This window comes from Vulpes vulpes, chromosome 7 (assembly GCF_048418805.1).
Source record: "Vulpes vulpes isolate BD-2025 chromosome 7, VulVul3, whole genome shotgun sequence".
Taxonomy (NCBI): Eukaryota; Metazoa; Chordata; class Mammalia; order Carnivora; family Canidae; genus Vulpes; species Vulpes vulpes.
In genome coordinates this window covers 49668253-49694534 of record NC_132786.1, presented here as the reverse complement: position 1 = coordinate 49694534, position 26282 = coordinate 49668253, and the positions used below count along the sequence as shown (strand labels likewise).

The 26282-nt window shown below is 38.0% G+C and overlaps 1 protein-coding gene and 1 non-coding gene across 2 annotated transcripts in view; one reads left to right on the top strand and one right to left on the bottom strand.

The window, feature by feature from the left end:
• The window catches only part of SNX25 (sorting nexin 25), a 132059-nt gene that overhangs the window by 4192 nt on the left and 101585 nt on the right, over positions 1–26282 (top strand). Inside the window, exon 2 of the mRNA XM_072763713.1 lies at positions 22634–22718. Within this exon, the coding sequence (XP_072619814.1) occupies positions 22634–22718 (85 nt within the window). The remainder of the gene's footprint in view (positions 1–22633; positions 22719–26282) is intronic.
• On the bottom strand, positions 21410–21521 carry LOC112934798 (U6 spliceosomal RNA). The gene has a single exon (XR_003238055.1). It is a non-coding gene; the product is annotated as a U6 spliceosomal RNA (small nuclear RNA).

The following is a 26282-nucleotide window of genomic DNA, read 5'->3' as shown; positions in this document are numbered from 1 at the left end:
AGTGAAAAGGGGTTTTTGCATCTAGGAGTGTTTAAAATGCTTCTGCATGCATCACAGTGTCTTATTGGCTGTAAATTCCATGTGATTAGGACCCATGATTGACACTTTTTGTTATGCCATGTACCTAGCAGAAACTCAAGGAGTGTTTGCAGATGATGATAAATAAGATTGTTCTCTCATGCTTTCCCTCTCTTATTAATCCAGTATTAGTATTTATTGGGCATCTCCTCTGTACAGGGATTTTTATTTGGGTGGGAATTACTATTTTTTTTTAAGATTTTTTTATTTATTTGAGAGAGAGGGAGAGAGCACATGAGCTTAGGCAGGTGAGGGCCTGGGGAAGAGGCAGAGGAAGAAGCAGACTGCCCCCTGAGCAGGGAGCCCAATATGGGACTTGATCCTGGGATCATGACTTGAGCTGAAGGGAGACACTTAACTGATGGAGCCACCCAGGTGCCCTGGGTGGGATTACTAATGATGAAAGTAGTAAAAGTAATTTTCAACTCAAATAGAAATAATACCCAGTGGTATTAATATAAGTGGAAAGCTTTTCTGTAAGGTCAGGGAAGTCTTAACAGTTGATATTTGAGTCCCACTTCAGAAAAACTTGGACTTTATTACAGGCCAGCAGATTGGAGCTGTGATACTCTGGGGCTGCCCTGCCCCTGGAGTAAGAGTTGTTAGTCTAACTTTGCTGAGCAGGCTGTCATAGTAGTACAGTCTTGTGCCAGGCCAGTTAACTTACTTGGTCCAAGAGCCTCAGATTCACTGGCCATGCTTACTTGACCCTAGCACATCATCTAACCAAGGCAACAGAAAGAGAAATACGGCAAAAATGAATCAATAGTTTAGAAAACATATTTTCATTATTAGACCAGCAATACAAAGTACATCTTCATGTAATGGAAAAAAGGAAAATAATTTTCACATTTTGATGGTAGGAAGGTAAGAGAATAGTTTTTCTTTGCCTGTCAGTTATTCATCTAGTCTATGGATTGATTTTTCTCTTTTATGTTGTAACTTATTAGATGTTTCTTGACTTATGGTCCATAAATTCAAAAATAAATCATGATGATCAGAAGTCTGATACAAGAAAAGCTACAAGAGTGAAGTGCTTAGTAGCATATGGGAAACCATAGTCCACTGCTCTATGAAGGATACATTAACAAAAGACTTTTCAAAGTTCAAGCAGATAGGAAAGTTCAAGTGGTTTATCAAATCCAATAAGCAAGCATTTACTGAATATCTGCTACATATCTGCTATTATGATCTTACTAGACCACTTTTTGCCTGGTTAGTGGCTGGGTGCCTGTGCCCAGCACATAGTAGGCCCCAGCACATAGTAGGCTCTCACTAGATCAACTTTGCCTGAGTAAATGGATTATTGTTTGAGACCTGAGACAAGAACAAACTTAAGTCTCCTGCTGATATCTTTTTTTTTTTTTTTTAAGATTTTATTTATTCATGAGAGAGACAGAGAGAAGCAGAGACACAGGCAGAGGGAGAAACAGATTCCATGTTTTAGAGCCTGATGTGGGACTCGATCCAGGGACTTCAGGATCATACCCTGGACCAAAGGCAGGCATTAAACTGCTGAGCCACCCAGGGATCCCTCCTGCTGTCATCTTTAATTGGAATTTTAACCCCAGCATCCTAGAGGAGGGTCAGAGCATTGCAGTAGGTGTCACCAAGAGCTTGGGAAATCGTTCTCTGGAAATGCAGGGCAATGTTCTTAGTGTTGGGGAGGATTCAAAGATGAACAAGAATCTCCCTGTCCATGCCCTCTCAGGCTGAGTAGATGGGAATGATAGAGAAGACTGGATGGGAGGCCAGATGTTTATAGAGACAGTAAAATATTCACACAGCCATCCATGGTGCCAGTTGGCTTGGGTAGGACTTCTAGAATTCCTAAATGAGTTCTTTTATGAATACAAAAGTTCTTTGAGTAAAACAAACTTAATTTAGTTACTTGAGGGGGGAAAAAGAAAGAAACAGGGATTAGGGAGACTATATACAACCTCTTTGTGACTTTCCTTTATTATGCTAATGTGATAAACTAATCCTCAATAATTTGATAATGGTCAATAGCATAATATACTTATTGTCTTCAGAATATTTGTTTGCATTTTAACTAGGATTTAAGTCATGGTGGCTAGTGGGGAAAAAAACGTACTTGAGGAAGATGGCTTTTTGAGAACCCCTTAAATCACAGGATCCTCCCTAGGTCCCTTTGTGGTCTAAAGGTTGTTTTCCTTTAAATTCACACTACTCATAATTTTTAAATATTTTTACATATAATTTTTTATGCAGATTATAAGTTTATATGTTTTTTTTTAAAGCATATAAAGGAGTATACAGTGAAATTCTCTTCCCTATAGGTAATTATCATTGATGGTTTATTTTTCCAGATATGTTATACAAGCAAATACAAATATGTATTCAAAGGGAGAAGTTTTTGATACTTGTAATTTCTTGATATAAAAACAAAGATTACACATAAAGGACAGTTATTTTTTATATCTTCATTATGCAAGACATAATTCCTTAAGTTTAAAAAACACAAGAAATTATGTATGAATGACTTTAAAGTAGTAAGATACATGGTTATACCTGGAACATAAAAAAAAAAGTGCTCATCAAAAACAGGACATGGGAGATCCCTGGGTGGCGCAGCGGTTTGGCGCCTGCCTTTGACCCAGGGCGCGATCCTGGAGACCCGGGATCGAGTCCCACATCAGGCTCCCGGTGCATGGAGCCTGCTTCTCCCTCTGCCTGTGTCTCTGCCTCTCTCTCTCTCTCTGTGACTATCATAAATAAATAAAAAATTAAAAAAAACCAAAAAACAAAAAACAAAAACAGGACATGTATGCTAAGAAATACAGAAAGTGTGATTTGAATTTAGCAGAACTGTCTATAAAGGAAGCAATATTTATTTTCATAATTTGTACAAAAAATAAGCAAACTGCTGACAGAGCACACATACCATTTAGGATTGGAGTTGTCACTGAGTATATGAGATGAATCACAGGAGCTAGGATTGGAGGGTAGTTTGGGCTGCATCGTGAACGTCTTCAGTAGAGAGAAGAGAATTGGATTTTAGTGTGTAGGCTTGGCAGCTACTGACTAAGGAGGAGAAATACCAAGTTAAGTGTAGTGATAAAAAGTGAGAGTTAATGAAGCTGTGTGAATAGAGACAAGAGACAATCAATTCAGGAGTGAGATTTTTCCCTGATGTTTAAATGTCATTAGTTATCATTACAGATAGGTTTAAGAATCTTTTCTGGAGAGTGTTCCAACATTCTCTTTAAACAATAAATTGAGCCCCAAAACAAAGGGTCCTCCTGTTCACAAAATGAAGAGCACAGTTTCCGAGCTTGAATGTTTGTTCTATTTGAGCCCAAATTTTGGTCATTTCCCAGGGGGTTTATTTCTCTCTTAAATCGCAAACTGTTTTGTTTTTGATGTCACCTTTGTAATTGAATGGTACCTTTTTGGAATTATCTTAGGTTTCATTTCCCAACCTTATTTTGGGGGTGGGGAGTACCCACAAGTTCCTGAAAATGTGAGTTCTTGTAGTCAGAATTGTACTAAAAAGGTGACTCAGCAAGTTTGGTGTGGAAGCCTTAGGCTTTAGAAAATGAATATTGCCTGTGGAAGCCTTTAAGTATTAAAATGATAGCATACAAACTAGTGTTTTTTTTTTTTTTTTTTAAAGATTTATTTATTCATGAGAGACAGACAGGCAGAGATACAGGCAGAGGGAGAAGCAAGCTCCTCACAGGGAGCCTGAAGCGGGACTCGATCCTGGATTCCGGGATCATGACCTGAGCCACAGGCAGGCACCCAACCGCTGAGCCACCCAGGCATCCCCAAACTTGTGGTTTAAAAAAAAAAAAAATGTACCTTTGCTTTCAGAAGAAAAAAATTGCAAACTTTGAAACTTACGTTTTAGTTTTCCAAACCAGGGTTGGATAGGTGGGTGGGAATGATAGGAGTGATGATCATCAGCCCTTCTGAAAGGTGCTCCTGGATACCCTGAGCCCAGGACCAGGGCCTGCGTCCAGTTACTCATTTCTACGTCTGTGTTAGTCCTGGGGTGTGTGCTTATATAGTTTCTCCATACACAGTGGAGCTTTCCAGAAAGCCCAGTGGGTTTGGTTGTATTTTGATGGGTTTCCCAGCTCAGGTCCTGCTTTGGGAGAATGCACTTAGGTGTGTTAGAAAGTGTGCTTGCTCTGTCCCTGGGGCTGATCTGTGCTGGTCAGCCACTGCAGGCACTGGCCAGTCCTGGTGCATTTGTCACCCAGCCTGCAGTTTCCACTGTTTGAATAGCCACGAGCCGGATGTGAAGAAAAATGTCTATTATAATTCCAGATAAAATGTTCCTGGGGCCCAGGAGGAAAAAGAATGAATTGTGCATTTTTAGGATAAGAAGCATGAACTTGTTTGGGCCCCTAGGATCTCTTGAATAAGCTTTCAGTTTCAGTGTAGACTACTCTTGGAAAAGTAGGTGCGTTTTTACAAATACTTATTTCTAAAGTAAGCTGCATTTCTGTAGTTTCAACCATGTGTTTGTGTGAGTGACTTTACATTGATGATAGTACCTAAAATTTTATAGGCATTTGCTCCTGTCTGCTCGTGCAGAACCGTGGTCTGCAGTGACCCTCACCGCCCCTCCCCGGTATTTCTGAGTCTGTAGGCAGTGTCTTCTGTATTTGTGAATAAGCTCATTTTATGTTCTTCCATTCCTGGTGCCTGCAAAGCATTTGAGAGTGGCTCTTCTGCCATTGCTGCTGGCAGCGTGTGAAAAGGCACATTTCTTCTTGGCCTACTAGTGTCTCAATCCCCCCCGAAGCTGCATATCCAGGTGTATTTAGTCCTTTTTTCTTTTTTTCTTTTTTTTCCTGAGCAAAACTACATTACGTACTTTATAACATCTGAGGATGTAGGTCTGTTTCTTTCCGATATGCCTTTAAATTTTTTTTCACCTTCCTAGAAGCTGGGGAGCTTATGCCCCTGTTTGCATTTCTTGTGAAGATAGCCCCTTCCCCTTTGTCCACCTGACCAGGAGCAGCCCTGGAGTCCAGCTAGAGCTTTCTCTCTCTCCACTCTGGAACCCATACAAACAAGCCATCTCCCAAAAGACCTCTTTACCCTGTGCACATCAGCTCTTACAAATACCTGAGGGCTGCACGCAGCCTTTGCCAATTTGTTAGATGTGAAATTGACATCTTAACTATTCCAGAAATTTCATTGTGGGTTTTTTTTTCCCTGAGGCAGTTAATATTTTTCCTTCTGATTTTTTTCCCCCCGTTTCACTAAACCTTTCTGAGATTACAATCTCTAGATAAACTCAGGAAGTTGCTTTGTTTACCAGATTTGAATTATGGTTGTTCTTGAAGTCTCTTTATTTTCTCACTCTTAGTCTTATCCTTGAACCTCCTGTCATAACCATCTTTACAGTCAGGATTAGAGATCTATTCCTCCTTTTGGGCCTCAGTCTCATTTATTCAACTGCTTGACTTGACATTTCTACTTGGCATTTGCAGTGGTGCCTGAAATTCAACTAGTCCATCCCTCTTCCGGAACCTCTTCCGTTGTCTTTTATGTCCATGACTAGCACCTCCTAAAGTCCAATGCCACAGCCAGAAGCCTTTGAGTTCCCTGGACATCTCCTTCTCACTCTTCATATGCCATCTATCATCAAGTCCTGCTTTCTTACCTCTTGAGTATCTTCAACCCATCCACTTCTTTCCACCTCTCCTGCTTTGTCCCACCTGCCATCATGTCCCACTTAGATGACCGCAATAGCCTCTAAACTGGTCTGTCTCCTTGTTGGCATTTTAAAATGCAAATATAATCCAGTCTATCTTCAGCAACATGTTTGATTGAAATCCACCAGTAGCTTCCTGTTCTTCCCAGCTCTTCTAGCCTCCTCTGTCTTCACTACTTCATCCTCACGTTCCATCCTTAGTCCTCAAATGGCTGTGTTCCCTCTATCACTGGCGACTTTGTATACTGCTTCTTCTGCCTGGAGCAGCCCACTACTACCTTACCTGGTTAAACTTCTTTCCCCCAGACCTCAGCCATCACTTCTGCAGAGAAGGTCTCTCTATCTCCTGTGTATATTCTCATGGCACCACATACCTTTTCTTTGTTGTACCTACCACAATTGCAATTTTATACTCACTCAGATGATTCCTTATCTTTCTTGATCTCCATAAAGGCAGAAACTCCCTTGTATCTTTAACATTTAGCATAATTTAATAGGTAAGCAGTAAATCTTTCTTGACTGAGTCACTGGGACTTAACAGAGCATTGGCAATAAGATAATGGTTTTGGAACAAGTCATCTGAATTTGAATCATGGCTCTGCCCTAATAACTGTAACTATGGGCAACCAGCTTAAGATTTCTAGACCCCAGTCTTTTCATCTGAGAAATGAGATAATAAATAATTTCAAGGGTTTGTTGGGAATAATGTTATAGTATTTTACAAATACTAGAATTTGTATTTTTTAACTGATTTTTATTTTTAAGATTTTATTCATGAGAGACACCCACAGAGAGAGAGAGAGGCAGAGACACAGGCAGAGGGAGAAGCAGGCTCCATGCAGGGAGCCTAACGTGGGACTCGATCCTGGGTCTCCAGGATCATGCTCTGGGCCAAAGGCGGTGCTAAACCGCTGGGCCACCGGGGCTGCCCTAGAATTTGTATTTTCAAGGTGCCTTGAATATAGGAAGTGTTAAATAGTAGACTTTACACAATTACTTTTGAAAAGAACTTTTTATTATAAAAAGTGCAGATCCCAAAAATCATGCAAAATAAATGTATAGTTGGATGAATGATCATAAAGAGAATATCCCTTGTAACCTCCAAAAACTCCAAAAGCCCCTCTGTATCTCCATCTCCTGTCATCCTGTTTTCTTGCACAAAAGTAACTCTCTTGACTTTATAGGGATCACTTCCTTACATGTCATTGTAGTTTTATCTCAAATGTACATCAGTGAACATTATAGTTTTTTCTTGCTCATTTAAAAAAATTAGTTTCCCCTCTATCCTTTTCTTTCATTTACAATTTATCTGTGAAGAACCTGGTGCATCTGTCCTATGGTATGTCCTATAGTCTGAGTTTTGCTGATTGTTATGAATAACGCAGGGTAGCATGTTCCTGTCCTTTGTATGTCCTGCAAGTTGACAGCTGGATCCAGAGGCTTCATCAAACTTGTGTTCGAAAAAAAAAAAAACCAAACAAACAAACAAACAAAAAACTTGTGTTTGATCTCTATGGCAGACTAGGTGGCAGGGTGACCTTTCATCAGGAGACACATAACCTGTCTTTCTTTTTGTTATATTAGTAGCTGTTGATGCCGGATACCTAGATCCACTAATTTGTAGGGGGTGACAAAATGGTAATGTTTTAATTCTGTCATGGAGCCTGTCTACAGTAGAAGCTACTGGAACCTCTTCTACTTCTGAGCATGGAGGAGCAATTTTCCTGGGTGGCTATCCAAGTCCAAGGGAAGGGTGGTGATCATGTGGCTTAGATTTACGCAATCCGCCAGCCCATTTCCAAATCCCTGGTGACCTATTATCAGAAATATGTGGATGAGGCTTCCAAGAAAATCATTTTCATTTTCATTTCATCCTTTAGTTTTCATTTATTGGTTTGAACACTTTTTTAAAAGAAACCTGTTTCCCTCATCTATTTGGTTACACAGTAGTACATCCACAAAGAAAAGCAAGGTAAATGCTAGATATTTCCCCCCTATTATTAGTTTCTGAAATAATGAGTTGATTCTCCATCATCCTCTGAAGGTCATCAATTTAGTTTTGTGTTTTTAAAAAAAAATTACACACTTTCGGATTTGAACATAAAAGGTAGGTTTCAATCAGTTGTAATTAATCTTTTTTGAAGCTTATATAACTCCATCTTTGGCTAGTGGGAGCTTTTTGAAATTGGTTCCTGAGACCTTTCAATAGGACCCTACCTTTTGATATGACGCTAATTAGTTTTTGAGAGTTTTCTTACTATCTGGTATAAAGGGGTATTTCAGGTTCATCTTGAGCATTTTTTGCTCACACCTAGTCATTTCTCCAAAAAAAGCCCTGATTTCTTTTAGTGGGGAATGGTATTTCAAGAACGCATTCTGGCTCAGCTCTGAGCAGCACAGCCAGACCCAGATCTAGCTGTTGAGACTTCATTTATTTGTTTATAGGGTGACCAATGGACCTGATTTGCTTAGAACTGTCTTGATTTTAGCACTGAAAGTTCTGTGCCCTAGGAGAAAAAAATAAAGCCAAAAAACTCATTCTAGGAGTTAGGGAAGCTCATTGCTATTGGTTTCATCATTTCTTGGCTTTTTCTATGGAAAGATCTTGAAAAATATGTGAGGTTTGTCTTTTGCAGGAAATTCACCCCGTTGTTAGATTTATATATTCTGTATGTCTTGTTAAAGGCAGATAATACTTATTTTGAACAGTGCTTTGTAATTTTTGCTATTTGCTTATCGTAGCCTATATTGGCATTGTTCATGGGTTCAGGGAAATAGTTTCTATGGTCTCCATTTAATTCATTGCACTCCAATCCATGGTTGTGAATACATTTATTGCACTTACTGTATGCAGGTGGATGTATGTATTACCACATTTAATTTTTATACCTATAATGTGAGGTAGGACTGTTAATCTCATTTTGCAAATGGGAAAACAGGTTTAGGGTAGCTGACTAATGTATTCAAGCTATGTAGCAAGTGGAGAAACTGAGTTAAACCCAGGTCTCTCTTACTCTGGAGTCTATACACTTAATTACTTTATTGCTCTTTTAACTATTAAGGATTTGTGTCACCTAATTCAGATTTTTAAAAAAACTTAACTCTTTGGGATGGTTCTAGCATCTGTTTAAGAATAAGTGTCATTTTAGAGGTCTCAAGATGAATAGGATAAAGTCCCAACTTCCCCTTCTATGCTCATGACGATCATTACTAATCAAGTAAGACCCTTTTTTTTTTTTCTGTTGGATCTGGATAAGGTCTCAGAATCCCTTTTAATATAGTATTCCAGACAGCCACTAAATATTTACTAGAGTTGGCACATAATGTGAAACCCATCTGCCATTCTGAGAACTTCTTAGAAGGGGGGTGACTCCTTTGCATTCCCATAGCACATTTCTGTGTCTATTACTGTCATCACTGTACTATATCAGAACGGTCAGTCATACAGTCTTCTCATCTGCTCTGGTAAAAGCCAGTTCTCTAAACTATGATCCATAAATACTTAATTCTGGGAGATGCTTTTAGGTACATTGCAAAAACAAGAGGCAGGATGAGAGGCTTTTTTTGGTTACATAAGTTTGAAAACCTAAGTTCTCAAAGCTCTATGACTTGCATTTATTGTGTTAACCTTCTCAGAAATCCTATCGTAAAGGAATCTGTTAAACTGTTCTTAATCCTGTGTTTTCTACACGTGATGGATCCCTCTATCCCCCTCTTGTTTTTTTTTTTTTTTTAACAATAAAAAGATATATTAAGAAATAATACATAATCTAGAGGCAGGGCAGGCCCCTTATGGGGACTGGCAAGCCTCCAGCACCATTTCTTTTTATTTTTCTGCCCTCCTTTGAGGCATAAACTCTAAGACTAGTGGCCAGATGACTCTTACAGGCTCACGTACCACAGCCATACAAGATGATATCCAGAGGAAGAAAGTCCCTTTTTAGAACAAAGAAAAAATTATTAGAAATGAATCTGGCAATGTTCCTTCACATCTTGTTGGCTGGATTTGGGCAGGTATTCATTCCTAATGAATTGTTGGCAAGGGGGACAGGATTTCTGTGCATGACCTGAGTGGATCCTTTAGGAAGGAAAGAAGTAATAGAGTCAAAACAATGAGCACTTTGCCTCACAGGTCTTCATGACTAGGGCTACCCTCTCTATGTAGCCTTTCTTCCACTCATTCTTTAGTTAAAGACACTTGCTCCTGAATTTACCTTTGTGTGGTGTATGTGTGAGCACCCACATGCCGCTGGGAAAGCCACTGCCCCTATTTCTACGTGTTCACTTCTGTTTTTGTTAAAGGTCCACCTTAATTGCCCTTCCCTTAATTGCTTTCCCTGCCCTTTGGATCTACTCAGTAAACATTTATTGCAGGAAGGAGAGGGAAAAGTCTAGGTTAATTCCAGGGTCTGGCATGGGAGGATGAATGGCTTCAAGGGGCCGTTTGTACAGGTTTGGAGTAGTGGAGGGTAATGCGTTTTTGCCATGTAGATCTTGAGAGGCCCATAGATACGTTGAGTCTGTGGTTGGGTATGCAGGCCTGCAATTCGAGGGAGAGGCCAGGATGAAGCAAGTAGTTTTAGCTACAAGGTTGTTGGTCAAGGTAGCCTGTTTTGGTTGAAACAAGGGAGCCAAAGTGTGGGCGGTAGAGCTGATTACTGAGGTGTGAGAGGAAATATTCTGGGACAGTGAGCAGAAGAGAAAAGCCCAGAGAAGCAGAGAATCAATGGCAAAAAGCATCAGGTGTAACAGAGAAGTCCAGAAGGAAGACCAAGAGGTGTCCACTGGCTTTGGCAACTGAGAGGTCTTTGGAGACTTATGTCAGTGACGTTTGGGGGAGCAAAGGTGGATAGGGCAGAAATGATATTCTTGTGGGTGAAGAGTGAGCAGGAAGTGAGAAAGGAGAGACCGTATGTGGACAGTGCTCTCTATAAGCTTGGTTGGGTAGGAAAGGAGAAGGCAGCATTTATAGGATAGTGTATGTGTGTTTGGGGAATTTTTTGTTGAGTGGAGAGACGTAAACACTTTTCAGGTTAAAGAGGAATCTGGAAAAGTAGAGACGAAGGGCCTGAAAGTCTCAGAGCTAGAGGAGGATGGATAGGATGATGTCCAGGCAGACTGGGACCAGAGCACAGGTGATGGGTAAGAGGGTGACACATGGAGAGGGTAATTTTAAGGGAGGTGGTAAAGGTTTGGGTGGGAAAAAAACCTATTGGAGAAAATAACAGCAAAAACATGCGTTGAGCCCTTACTGTTGTACCAGGCCCAATACTATGTATATTCTCATTCAGCCCTCACTGTGGCCCCATGAGATACTTACTGTCATGGCCATGTTATGGATCAGGAAACCGTTTTTAAAGAGATTACATGACTTGCCGAAGGTGTCAGGTTATGAACCAGGGATCCAGGCTTTCTGTTACTGGAGCCAGCCTCTTAATTTTATGCTACACAGGGGACAGGAAGCCTAGCAAAAATAAGTGGGCATATTGTTTTAGAATTAAGGGCAAGATGTGGGTTGGAGGCCAGGAGAATGTGGTGACATCCATTGGCATGGTTGTGATACTTTTGTAGGAGGACCGCTCAGCTCCTGCGGTGGAGCCAAGGAGCCAGGCGGCAGGACAGGCCAGGGTATGGGATTCCTTGGTGAGAGTTCCTCAAGTGTCAGCTAAGCCAACGAAGGAACTGGGGTCAGGAGGGAGCTTAGAGAAAGGGGAAGAGTCGGAGAGATTGTAAGTGTCCAAAGGGTCATGCCAGAACCTTCCGTGTGGCCACAAGGGAGGGGGAGTGGAGAGGAGGGTCCTGGAGCTGAGAAGTCAAGGTACCGTTGTGGATGTGATGTGCCTGGATGTTTCACTTTGTTCATCTTCCTGTTTCTTGTGACTGAAGGAATTGCCTTCAGAAGCTCTCTGAAATGTTGTCTGAGAAGAAACATACATTATGAAGTCAGAGACAACGGGGGAGCCTAAGGGTGGGGAGAGGGAATTGCTGTCTCTTGATTGTTTTTCCCCCAAGTCCAGCTTTGACAATACCAGTGTCCTTGATGGCATTTGCTTGGAGCTATATTTTGGCGATTTTACCAATTACATGCAATAGAAGTTAAGTATTAATAGAATTGTTGTTTGTTTTTTTTTTTGTTTTTTTTTTAGAGGGATATATTTTAGCCAAGTTAAATTTCCAAGAATGGTTTCATTCAGTGCCTCTACTCCGTGTAGGCCATTCTAGGAATACAAATAATTTTTGAGGGATCCCTGGGTGGCGCAGCGGTTTAGTGCCTGCCTTTGGCCCAGGGCGCGATCCTGGAGACCCGGGATCAAATCCCACGTCGGGCTCCCGGTGCATGGAGCCTCCTTCTCCCTCTGCCTATGTCTCTGCCTCTCTCTCTCTCTCTCTGTGTGACTATCATAAATAAATAAAAATTAAAAAAAAAAAGAAAGAAAATAATTTTTGATTCAAGCAGTGCATTTAAAACTACCTCTTGGGGATCCCTGGGTTGCTCAGTGGTTTAGCACCTGCCTTCGGCTCTGATCCTGGAGTCCCGGGATCAAGTCCCTTGTCAGGCTTCTGCATGGAGCCTGCTTCTCCCTCTGTCTGTGTCTCTGCCTCTCTCTCATGAATAAACATACAAAACCCAAAAAACAACAATTTCTTATTAATTTAACTGATTTTTCTTGTCTCAAAGTGATTAATGGTTTATTAATATTGTGGAAGAAATTCTTTGGAGAAAGAATTCTTTATGAGAATGCAAATTAAATATTATAATATTTAAATTAACTGAGCAAAATTGAAGGTAGGAGTAAATCTTTTGTGATTCTGCCCCCAGTTAATGTAAAGTCATTGCTAAACTCCTACATTAAAATCATTTGAATAGTAAAACATGTCTCAGTTTTTTTTCAGGGGTCATAACTTCTGTTCTCACGATCATTTAGCCTTTCTCAAAGTGTGGTTGAAGGGTCCATAAGTAATTTAGGATTTTTTGTTAAAAATATTGTACTTATTTCAAGGACACACACTTTCTGAATTAAGAATCTTAGGGAATGGGATCTAGAAATCTGCATTTGAGCAAATTCCCCAAGTGAAAACTGAGTTGGTATGTTTTTAAGCAATGGATAGCGGCTTCTGGGTGTCACCAGGAGCAAAGGAAACTCAGAGCTACATCTGGTATTCATATATGTTGGTGTAGCCACATGCACTGGCATGTCCCTCTTCTGAGAGATGGAATGGCTGCTGCACAAAGGCCTGTCTTTAATATTATCTTTCCTTTCAGAAGAAGTTTTATTCTCTGAATTTCAACATTTTAGATAGAAATGGAAGAAATAATTTGTATGATGTAGATCTAGGCTGGGACAGTTAACTTTTTACTCATCCATTAGAAGGGATGTAAAGTCAGCCTCTGAGCAGTTTCCATTTAATTGTGTTTTTAATTTTATACAGCCAGTATTTTTTATGGCAATAATTCATCTCCTACCTTTCAATATCTTGTATATGTGTGTTATCTCGGCTACTCAACATGGAGCTTAGCCTTTTGCTTTAAGGCAACTTTGGAAATAGAGCTCCTACTGAATCAAATTACCAGTGTGGTATTTTTCTAACTAGGTATGTACTAAATATTTAATCATCGGTTTTTATTTAAAAGCTAGTCAACAAATTAATAATGGTATTATGGCATTTCAGGGCAGTAATGGAATATTTAAAAAAACTGATTGCTTTCATTACTAAAGGTCTCTGTGAAAAAAGCAATTCTATGTGACTCATGTATTTGTTGAGTTACATGAAAGCCTTGAAGCAGAGGTAACCACTCTGGCTCCTTTGTCATTTGTACTGAAAGAGAGCTCTGATGAGATGAGAGTAATTCTTGTAATATACTTCAATATGTATGAACTTCAAAATTCTTATGAAATGATCTTCTAGGTTGATTATATGTTCAGTAACTTTTCTTCCATGACCTGGGCTAGAGAGCAAAATGTAGAGAAGATAGATACCAGCCTAGGAAGAATATTAGAATATTAGAATTCCTCAGCACAGCCTTCCTCTTTAAAAACAGTTTCCTGATCTATAAAACGGGGATACCAGTAACTATATCATGGGGTTACTGTGAAGCCTGATGAGGATATACTTAGTATAGGGCCCAGAGAACAACAGTAAGGGCCCAGTAAGTGTTTTTGCTGTTATTTTCTCTAATAGTTTTTCCCTCCATATGTTTTGCCATTTCTCTTATTTGATTATGAACTTGCACCAAGAATAGATTAAGGCCCATGAGCCCAGAGAATGTAATTTTTTTTACCTGTGTCTCTGCAGTACTCAACTAAGTGGCAGCAGACACATAGAATCCTCAGTAAATGTTAGATGATTGAGTGAATGGCTGGAAATGTGATTCATATCATGGAACCCGGTGATTTCCCTCATGAACTCTAAATCACAATGGAAGCCAACGATAAAATGGTTACAGAAATTTTATTACACGAACCTTTTCAGGAATGCACAAAACTAATGTCAGTTTTCAATTACCCTTCCTAAGCCAATTTGCTTTTCCTCATTCTCCTTCCAGCCCTAGTATCTGTTCTACACTTGCCGTTTTAGGCAAACTGTTGTGTGTGTGTGTGTGTGTGTGTGTGTGTACTTTCAAGTGCATGTTAGGATTTCAGTTTCCAAATCTGTATCTGATTTGAAATATGCTTACATTTCTCTTAAAATCAAATGAAGTGTGTTTTCTAAGGATCTTCAGATTTGAGTCCTTGACATTAGAAATGAAACACATTTTTCTTCCCATTAGTCTAATTCTTCCAACTGAGTGGAAAAACAATCCTAAGTATATTAACCTACCTCATAATCTACCTCTGTTCATCAGTTAGAGAAATACTCATTTCTTTCCTGGAAAGCAGATTATTAACCAAGAAATCTGGTTGGGATAGTAGATGTGAAAGCATGAAAAGTAGTAATACTAATGATGTGTACCAGAACTCATAATTATTTTTGGGAGAAGGAAATTAACATAGTAAAAATATTAGACCGTGACTCTTAGAACCATAATAACCTGTATTTGTAAACTGCTTGATGATTGTTAAAGCACTTTCATATGCATTATCCTTCTTGAAATACAGACTAGTCCTTCAATAGAAGTAGAGCAGAAATTATTTAAATTGAAGTGAATCTCAGGTGGATATGTTCACTATAACTCAGCAAGAAAATGGCAAAGAACCAACTACGGCCTCCATTTTCTGGATCTTAATTTAGTGCTCTTGCCACTATAATGTAATGTCATATACTTTTGCCATAGTAGTAATAGGGGGATTGTGCCCCAGCATACAACACACTTGAATTTCATATTTGTTCAGGGAAAAGACCTGATTTTGTATGCCTTCGTTGGATCTAGTCTCAGTTCTATCCTAACTGAAGATCTTTGATTATAGAAATATAGACAGAACCCCTATTCCTACATTTGATGCATGCAGGCAGGATTGGCCTTTGGCCTGACACCATAATATTTTGACAAATGATGTAATAAGCTACAGAAGCTACTGGTAATCTAATCTACCATTCATCTCTTGCCAAGTTCATTTTAGGTAAAATCATGATAGAAATTTACATTTCTGGAGGCCAAGTTGGCTTTACTGCCCAAGTATTCCTCAGGCTGGAGAAGCCCCTGACCTGCTTCTGTCTCTGTGTCTGTTACTCATTTCCCTGTCTGGAAGTGCCCTGCAGCATTGGGCTTTCAAGGTACATTGTTTAGGGTTGGCTGAAGAGGCTGGAAAGGGATATTTCCAGTTTGCCTTTGCATACTTTGTGCTTCAGAACATCCCCTACACCCTCCCACTGTGCCTTGTTGTTTGTTCAGTGATAAAAGGCTCTCCCTGAAGCACAAAATCAGTGTCCAAATCCAATTATATATTTAATAGACACTTAGTATTTTTTTAGAATGTTTTTCGTGGTACTAAGATCAATAGTGTAGAAATGAAAATATTTTTTTCATGTAAAATAGGAAGAAAATGAGGACAAAGTAAGTAAATAAGAGTAGTTACATTGTAGTATGTCATTGAAAACAATATATTCCAAATCTTTTATTTCATCAAAGATGCTCATAATATAATATTGAGTAGGAAAAGCTAGTTGCCGAGCTGTGTGAATACTACGATCCTAATTTCTTTTAAAAAGTATGAGTGAAAAAAGTACCAATAATAATGTGTAATTATTATTGTTACCAGGCACTGTTGTGCTTCATGTGTGTATTAACTCGTTTAATGCTCTCATCAACCCAAAGAGTACTCTTGTTATCTTTATTTTAGAGATGAAGAAATTGAGGTACAGAAAAGTAAGTTGCCCAATGTTACATATGAAGTTTGGGAGTCACCCACTAAGTGAAAATACACCAGCACATCATTAATGATTATCTCTGGATTAATGTTGTTATAGGTTGACTTAATTCTTTATATCTCCAATGCATGTCTCTGCTCTTTATATTATTGGAAATGGCACTTAAAAAAGAAATGAAAGTATGTTTGGGATCTAGAAAAACAGTGAGAACATTTGTAGGTTTGAATTTCAAGGATGCTTTTTTCCCCCCTTATATCTGAAATAGAAATTATACTTTATTAAGAGGGGGAAAAGACACAAATACCACCACTTTCTATCAGTACACTCTCCCTGAATGATAACCTAGGAAGAATATGTGTTTAACAATTTTCTTTTATCAATAAAGAAAATGAGACTTTTTTAGTTAATAATTAAACACAACAAAGCCCAATCCAGGAAACTGGCTTCTGATCAGACCCGGTTTTGTTTGAATACTCAAATCCTTCACTGGTAATAGAGAGTGTAAAGGCACATACACAGTAGAACATCTCCAGGAGATGTACACTTTCCTCCCTGGCAAATAGAGCCTCAAAGGCAAAAATATTTCAAGAACAATATATTTTATTATGTTGTATATTATTTTCTGGTTACTTAGCTTTTCAGCCTTTCTTTCTTGCTTTCATTTCTGCTCTATCTTTCCCTTCAAAAAATAACCAACCAGCCATGCAACCAACCCACTGATTAGCTTCAATTTGTTGAAAGTTGGTAACATTTTTAGTTTTATTAGTGATAATAGCTCTACTTTGGCTCCTAGGTGCCAGGCACTCTGCTAAGTGCTTTCTGTGAGCCAGCGATTACAGAGCAGAGACCCATGGTCCGCATGTGGCTCATGGTTTGGTCGAAACAGTGTAAGCCCACAGTGTTTGGAATAAGATTGAATTACTTGGAGATAAGATCAGAAAATTTTGATTTCCGTTTTTTTTGTGTTGTTGTTGAAAAGAATTGGAATACGTCACAGCACAGCACTGGTAACCCCCTTAATTATATTCCTTACCAGGCTCCTGTTGTCTTTTTTCATTATGGACCTCTGATATTAGTTATGTAATCTTCTGAGGTATTGAAAGCCCACTTAGGGGCACCTGGGTGGCTCAGTGGTTGAGTGTCTGCCTTTGGCTCAGGTCATGATCCAGGGGTCCTGGGATCGAGTCCTGCAAAGGGCTCTCCATGGGGAGCCAACTTCTCCCTCTGCCTGTGTCTCTGCCTCTCTCTCTCTCTCTCTCTCTCTCTCTCTCTTTTTTTTTAAATTGTTTTTTTAAAAATTTATTTATGATAGTCACACAGAGAGAGAGAGAGAGGTAGAGACACAGGCAGAGGGAGAAGGGCTCCGTGCACCAGGAGCCCGACGTGGGATTCGATCCCGGGTCTCCAGGATCGCGCCCTGGGCCAAAGGCAGGCGCCAAACCGCTGCACCACCCAGGGATCCCCTCTCTCTCTATCTCTATCTCTATCTCTGTGTCTCTCATGAATAAATAAATAAAATCTTAAAAAAAAAAAAAGTCTGCTTAAGCAAGAGAGAGAAGTGGCTGGGTCAGAGATCTACCATTAGTAAAAAGCACTGTTGGATGGACATCAGCATCGCTGTTAGGCACAAATTTTATTGTTCATGCCATGATCTTTTGTCAGCATCTTAGCCAAATGAGATGGATTTTTAAGTTTTTTACTCCCTTATCTTCTGAGGAAGGCTCTGTCTGGTACCTGCATTTCTTTGGAAATTTGGAGAAATTACTGCCTCTTGAGGCTGAGGCAGAAAATGGCTTGAAAGGAGCCATGGTTTTGAGAATAACATAGTTTGAGAGTGAGAATATCAGTTATGGGATCCCAGTGGTTGTCAGATGCTGAGAATACTTGGGAAGTCTCAGCCATGTTACTGTTCCATGTGGTTAATGGTATGGTAATGAGCAGGGATCTGTGTTTGTCCTCCTAAGATAAGTCACTATTTCAGGACTTTTAGAAGTAAGAAATTCTACCCATTACTCTTTCTGTGCAACTGTTTTTCTTTTTAAAATAGACCAAAATACATTAATTTTTCCCCCCACTGTATAAACATATACTAAAAAACAAGGAGGGTGGCCCTTGTTTATTTGAGCAGCCCAGGTAGTGGGCATGAAAGCATTTCCGAGTCATGGGCTGGCAAGGCCTGGCCTCATTTGTGCTCCCACGGGAAGCAACACAGTAAGCAGTGTTGTGCTTATAAACAACAGACAGTGAGGTACACGTCTTGGCTGGATTCCAGGTGGTTTCTGGTTGTTTAGTTGCTAATGATGTCAGAGTACCTAGGTCTCTCCACATGCATGCATCCTCTCTGGATGTTGCTTCCTCAGGAGAGGGTGTGTCTTGTAGCTCTGACACAAAGACAATTTGAGTGTATTTTGGCTATAGACCAAAAGCTGATATTCAGAAGTGAACAAAAAGCCAATATGTACTCAACAAAGGGTTTATTGATATGGTATCTGCTCCTTGATGCTTAAAGATTTAGTTACATATACTAGAGAAAAGCTTTCTGGTTTTTCCCTGTCTTTGGAAAACATTTTCAAAATGAGCAATTATGTTGGGACCTCATTTTTCTCTCCATAGAACTCACCAAGTGATTAAAAATGATCTCCAGTTGGTTTTAAACTAAAAATAAGGTATATTTTTTCCCTTTTTTTTTTTTTAACATGACAGGGATACTGGTTAACCAAAAGCTTTTATGAGTTGGTAGTGTCATAGGGATACAGAAGACTTTAATGAGAATTGAGTGGTCAGACTACATTCAAAGTCCTAATTTCTGGATTTAAAATCTTACTGAAGATTTCTAGTACTTACCCTTTGTTACAGTGGGAAATGCATAGATGTTTTAAATTTTCTTTTTCCTAATATTGGCATTTTAGGCAAGTGGCTGTTAGGAAGAGGTAGGCTTTCCTTGAGGAAGAAGGCCTGTGCCAGAGCAGATAGGGCAAGTTAGGATTTGCCTTAATAAGTCTTTTGGGGAACGTCTCTGTCATGTGGAGTTTGTTTTTTCAGACCTATAAATAGAAGGGAAACGAAGACAATTTTGGCTCAACTGTCCTCTGAGCCACAGGAATTTATTCAAATTTTGTGTTTGTTGCAGCTAGCTAGCTTTCTCTCTTCCCCTTCCCTTTCTGTCTTTTATTGGCTTCCTTTCTTTTTTCCACCTTGGGATAAGGATGAGTAAATTCCATCTTTGTGATCTAAAAGAGAGTATATGTGATAGTGTGACTCACTTGTGTAGTAATATAAAGATGAGATTCTGGCTCCATAAATATTAAATACTTAAAGAATTTTCATGCATGGTTCCCCAGTTATTTTGAGTCCATGATGGCTTTTTTGTTTTGTTTTTAAATCTTCTTGTTCCTCTTACTTAGAGATTCTCCATCAGGCTGCAGGATGGCATAGGGATGAAGAAATTTTTTCTTTCCAGTAAGGGGCAGTGACCCCTGGAGGATGGGGTGTGGGGAAATCCAGAATCCCAGATTGGAAAAAATAGATTGAAAAAATAATAGAGCTTTTACCCAAAGAGACAAAGTAGAGAACATTATTCTCATAAGCTTTTTAAATTAAAGAAAGTAAAGGACTTTCTCAGATTACAGTCAGTAGTGACCAACATCTTTATATACGTATTACATCTAAGTATGAAGCAGAGAGAGAAGAGTATGTGGACAGATGGCAGGAAGTAGTAAAGCCATAATTACGGACAAAAGAGAGTAAAGGGAAGAAAGAAAAAAAATTAAGTTTTGGAGGAATTTGTAAAGCTAGACACATAGCACAGAATATGCTTAAATATGTGTGTGCTGCCTCACTCATGTTCATACCTGCTTCTCTCCCAGCTCTTAAAGATCGCTTCTGTTTTAAGAACCTAGATTTAGAAAAAACAAAACCCAGATTTAGGAACGTCTGAAATAAGCTTGGCTTTGGTTTTATCATCCAACTAGTATTATGTACTAAAACTACCACACCTATACTTGGGAAGCCAAAGGTTTGAGAAATTAGGATTAAAATGATTTATTAGAATAGTGCTCTAAAAGTGTTAACTCAAAAACGCTGTCCCAAGAAATGTGTAAGTTCTTAAATATCTGTCTGATGTTTTAAGAATTGCTAGAATATAAAAATTCCTTTTGTTTCCTCATTTTTTCCCACAAACTGAAATAAATTTAAAAATTACAATAAAGTATACTTACATTTAATTTTATAGCAAGCTACTGAGAGACTAAAAAATAGTTTTAAGTGAATATATTTCTTTTGTACAATAATGGCTTCTGTTTATAAAATTATTTAAGGTTTTGTTGTTTTAAATTTCTTGGAGTATTGAATGTTATGTAAATTTGTAGCACAAAACGATTCTTCTTTCATCAGTGTAACACATGCATATTTTTTTTAAGGTTTTTTTTTTTTTTATTATTTCAGAGAGGGAAGGAGGGAGGAAGGGAGAAAGTGAGAGCAGAGGGAGAGGCAGAGCAAGAAGAAGAAAAGCAGCCTCGCCACTGAGCACATAGCCTCATCTCTTGACCTAGACAGCAGGACCTGAGGCAAAACCAGAAGTCAGACACTCACCTGACTGAGCCACCTAGGCCCCCCTCATGAGTGCAACACATACATCTTAAGGCTTTTAAAATAGTGCCACTAAGGAATCTTAAAACTGTGGCTCTTTGTTTTAATAACAACAAAAATGGATGACACTCTTGGCACTTGACCCCAGATAGTGTGAAATTAAGCCAAGGACTAGAAGTTCTCTACTTTCAGGTTGAGTGGCCTAGGGCCATGGTGTTGATTGTAGTCGTGTTGGGGTGGCCTGCCTTGAGAACAAAGTGGTTTCCTCACGCTTGTTTGTTGGTTGAGCTTGATAGTTGCTCTTAGCCACTTGGATCTCCTTGGGATCTTCTTGGTGATGTGGTGATGCTCGTCAAGCACTTGTAATATTTCCCATGCATAGAGAAGTATTTTGCATTTTACTAAACTTTTTTTTAATCCTCCAAAACCAGTAAGTGGTCCTAATCACATATACATGTTTTCGATCACTTTGATATGTGACCAGTTAAAAAAAATTTCCTCTTTAATAAAGTCTTACTAGCCAGATAGTAGGAATTTAATTCTTTACATTGTTACCCCTCTCCCCCTTTTTTGGCTACGTAGTTTCTTTGTACAGTGAAAAATTTTCAAGCTTACATTAAAATCTTATGCCTCTCCCTAGAGGAAACTACTTTTAAAAGTTTGATGTATATGCTCCCAAGCATTTCCCATCATGGAAGACTTTCCATGAAGGTACATGCATTCCTAATTCTTTTTTTTTTTAATAGAATGCTTTACAGATTTGCCAGTCATTCTTGTACAGGGGCCATGCTAATCTTTTCTGTATCATTTCAGCTAATTCATTGTTTTTCATGGCTATATTATTATTCTAAAATATGGCTGTACCATAATTGAATTCTGACTATTGATATTTGGGTTTTTTTCTATTTTTTTGCCCTTAAAGTCAATAGAGCAGTCAGATTCTTTGTATATATAGTTTTTGGTATATGTGCAAGTATTTCCATTTGGTTGGATTCCTAGGAGTAGAATTGCTAAATGAAATTGTAGCTCATAGAAGTAGACATTTCCCCCAAGGATGTATGAAAATGAGCATTTTTCTATGTATCTTTGCCAATATTAGACGTATGCATCTTTTCCCCTGGTTTGGCTGTTTGATGATACCTCATTGCTCTAATTGGTATATATCTCCAACTAAAGTGGAGGTTGCATATTTTTTCATATATTTATTGGTATTTTTTTTTTATCTTTTATGATTGCCCTTTTAGTATCTTTTCTAATGGCTTTTAGTTACTTTTCTGAGGAGCTCTGTATATGTTAAGTAATAGTCCTTTGTTATATATGTTGCAGATATTATCTCCTACTCTATCATTTATATTTCTTGGTATCTTTTGCCAGACAGTTTTCTATTTTATATAGTCATATTTGTTTTTTTTCTTTAAAACTTTTGAATTTGGTGTCTTCTTTTAGGGACGCCTTCTCCATTCCAAGATTATACACAGTTTCTCCCTTATTTCCTTTGAACACTTTTTTTAGTCCAAAAAAATAACTTGCTCTTTATCAATTTGGAATTATTTATGTATTAAATAGGAGGCAGAACTCTAACCTTTTTTTAGACATGAACAAGTTATTCCAACACCATTTATTCAATAGTCAGATTTTCTTATATTCTTAATTCTCATATGTAGATGCATTTGTTTTTGTACTTCTTATCATTCTGTCGATGAGTTTATTCCTATTCTGGCATCATGTTTTGATATCTGGTAGGGAAAGTCCTTCCCTTCTTCTTTTTTGAAAATTTCTTAACCAACCTCAAGCATTTATTTTTCCAGAAGAACTTTATAATCTATTAAGCAAAATCTTAATGCTTATTTAAATGGTATTTCATGCTTTGATTTTGTTTTAATATATGATTTATTCATTCAGTAATCTGTATCTTTTTTTTCTTCCTTTTTTTTTTTAATTTTTTTTTTTTTTTTTACATTTCAGAGTCCTGTGTATGGAAACTCACATGAGTCAGTTCAGTCTAGAAGGGTAGTAATTTCTCATAATATGGACAAAGCTCTGAAAGAAGGTAAGGATTAAATGAGAGCATGTAATTACCATGTAAAACAATTCATTATGTTCTAATGGGAAAATTGTAATCTCTAACAAATTTATATATCCTTCTTGTCTGTGTGTAGCATTAGGAATTTTTACGATGACTGAATAAATACATCTATGTTTTAGTTGAGTAGATGGGATTAAAATATTTAAGTAGAATTTCCAGAATTTTATTTTTTCAATGTTATCATTGAGCAGAAATTTTTAATTTTGATGACATTTAATTTACTAATTGTTTTTACTTTCTGTTCTCTAGATAGGATACTTCTTATTTATCAAGTTCACTGACTGTTTTTCTGTCATTTTAAATCTGTAGTTAAGTGTATCCAGGTAATTTTCTAAGTTCAAAATATTGTATATCTTCTGTCTAGAATTTCTATTTGGCTCTCTGCTGAGATTTCTCCATTTGTCATTTATTATGGCCATCTTTATCTTTAATTTCTTGAACATATTTAATATAGTTGCTTTAAAGTCTCTGTATGCAAAGTCCAAAATCTAGGCCATCTTGGAGTTGGTTTCTCTCCATTGATTTTTCTCTTAAGTATGAGTTATTTTTGTTTGTTTGTTTCTTCTCAGGTCTTCCTGTTTTTGAGTGTATCCTGAACAATGTGGATGCTACTTTCTAGACATTCTAGTTTCTGTTACATTCCTCTGAAAAGTGTTGATTTTTGGTCTAGTATGCAGCTTAATTTTTGACTGTTCACCTTGAGGGTACTTGGTTTTCGAGATAATTTTCAGGCAGGTCTGCTTGGATTTTTGTCCTTAGTCTAAGGTGAATCCTTCAATCCTGGGACATTGGCTTAAGTCATCTGGTTCCCTTACACAATTTCAATGGGAAGTCCATAGTTAACACCTCTAAGTGGACAAGACTCCAGCTCCAGACTCTGGCTCTCCGTGTTGGACAGCAATCAAAGTATCTGCACAGCTCTTTTAGTTTTCTAGCTGTTGTTCTGAACTGGTCTCCTTGCAGTCTTACCTCCATACATGTGTAGGGCAGAGTCAGCAATGGGTTTGAAAGTTTGTAATCCGGGTGTTTTGGCTCCATCTTTTTTTGTATTTCCTGCCTTTATTTTCAGCTGCTTTGGTAGTTCCTAACTCTGTTTTCTGACATCTTAGGTTAAAAAAAGCAACAGATGTTCAGTCTAAGTTTGAACTGCCTTGTGCATCTAGGACTGTTGAGAGCTTCTGGGGAAAGTTAAATAAACATTTATACCAGCAATAGTCCCTTCTATCAAGGGTGGATTTTCTCTAACTTTGCTCTCCAGTGCCTTTAAATAGTTAATTAATATTTTTTTTCTAGAATTCCTAATGGTTTTATGTAGGAAGGTTAGTCTGATATAAGCTACTCCACCATCCCTGGAATTGGAACCCTTTCTTTTAGTTGTGGTAAAATACACATAATGTAAAATTTACTATCTTAACCATTTTTAAGTATATCATTCAGTAGTTTAAGTACATTTATGTTGCTGTGTAAAGTCTTTAGAACTCTTTACATCTTACAAGACTGAAACTCTACCTATTAAGCTACAATACCCTCTCCACTCTTCCCCAGATCCTGGTAATCACCATTCTACTTCCTGTCTCCATGAATTTGACTGTAGGTGCTACATATAGGTTAAGTCCTATAGTATTTGTCCTTCTGTGTTTAGCATATTTACTTAGCATAGTATTCTCAAGGTTAATCCATGTTTACAGGATATGTTAGAGTTTCCTTCCTTTTTAAGGTTGAATAACATTCCATTTTGTGTATAGAACTACATCTAAAAAAATATTTTTATTTTTTTAAGTAATCTCTCCATCCAACATGGGGCTTCAACTTAAGACTGTAATCAAGAGTCCCATGCTCTGACTGAGCCAGCCAGGCCCCCTCATAACCACATTTTCTTTATCCATGCATTCATCAACGGATATCCGGGTTGCTTCCATCTTTTGGCTATAGTGAATGTGTTGCCATGAACATGGGTATCTTTTAATTTTTTAAGACTGTGAAGTTTCTCTGCAATTGAGATAGCATGTTTATCTTCCATAGACCAATTTGTTTCAGAAATTGGGGGGGAAAAAAAAGACAAGAGTTGAGGTCTGGTTGACAAAAACCAAAACAGAACAAAACCAAAAAACCTCCAAGTACGTTATCCTCAGGCTAATACCTGTGCAATATTTTATTTTGAAAGAATAGTATTAGCCAAAGCCTTTGGGTAAGAAGAGCTTTGGTTAATTATACTTTGGTACAATTATTTTTTATTTATTTTTTCCCCTGCTATATTCTTAATGTTTACAATTTCCTCTCCTTTTGTTTTAAGCAAAATGATTTTCAGTGAAGTTGAACATTATATCATCTACCAAAAGAAGAGCTAAAGGCTGCTATAAAGTTGGTTATGAGGGACGCCTGGGTAGCTCAGCAGTAGGGTGTCTGCCTTTTGCTCACGGCATGATCCCACCGTGCTGGAATCAAGTCCCACATCCGGCTCCCTGCATGGAGCCTGCTTTTCTCCCTCTGCCTCTGTCTCTTGCCTCTCTCTTTGTGTCTCTCATGGATGAATGAATAAAATCTTTAAAAGAATATACAAAAAAAAATAAAGTTGGTTATGAGAGTAAACTGTATGCATCTGGCAGTTGTTAAAAACAACAATAAACTAAAACCAAAATTGTCTTCCAAAAAGTTTTGGACATTTTATTTAATGAAGAATTAGAATCTAGAAATACATATTGAGAAAGTTAAGAGGTTGCATAAATATTTAGAAAACTTGTAGTGATTATAATATGCATCTCTGGAGTATTTTAATTTGCATTTCTAAGCCCTGGCACCAGAATATTTAATTGAAATTCTGAATGTTATTAGCTAGCTATGGTAGACTTATGTTGATAAAATTGAGAGTCTCTTGGTATGCTTGCAAAATGTAATAGCAGGTACACTTGTTAAGTAAAGCTGCAGTAACTTGAGTTCAGTTGATATGAAGTACTTATGAACTATTTAATGATTTCCCACTAAAGTTAGTTTGAAGTACATAACATAATTATTCCATTTTACCTTTATGTATTTGTTTTACTCTCTTCAGAATATGAATTTTAAAAATAAATGTATTCAATGAGTTGAGTAAAATACAAGGTGTGTATGTATATGCATGTATAAATGTTTGTGTGTGGATTTTTTTTGTTGTTACTAATGTATTCTTGTGTTTTAGTTCAATATAAATAATGATTTGTCCTAAATCTTTACAGATTGAATTACAAAGAAAAAAGGAGTAATATTTAAAAGTGCAGATCAAAATAATAGTTTGGCTTTCTGTGAAACAGTAAGAATTATTACTATTATTATTTTTTAAAGATTTTATTTATTCATGAGAGACAGAGAGGCAGAGACAGAGAGGGAAGTAGGCTCCCCACTGGGAACCTGATGGGGGTCTCCATCCCAGGACCCCAGGGTCACGATCTGAGCCAAAGGCAAACACTCAACCACTAAGCCACTCTGGTGCCCCAGTAATCAGAATTATTAAAGCTGCACGTTGTGCCTGGCTGGCTCAGTTGGTGGAGCATG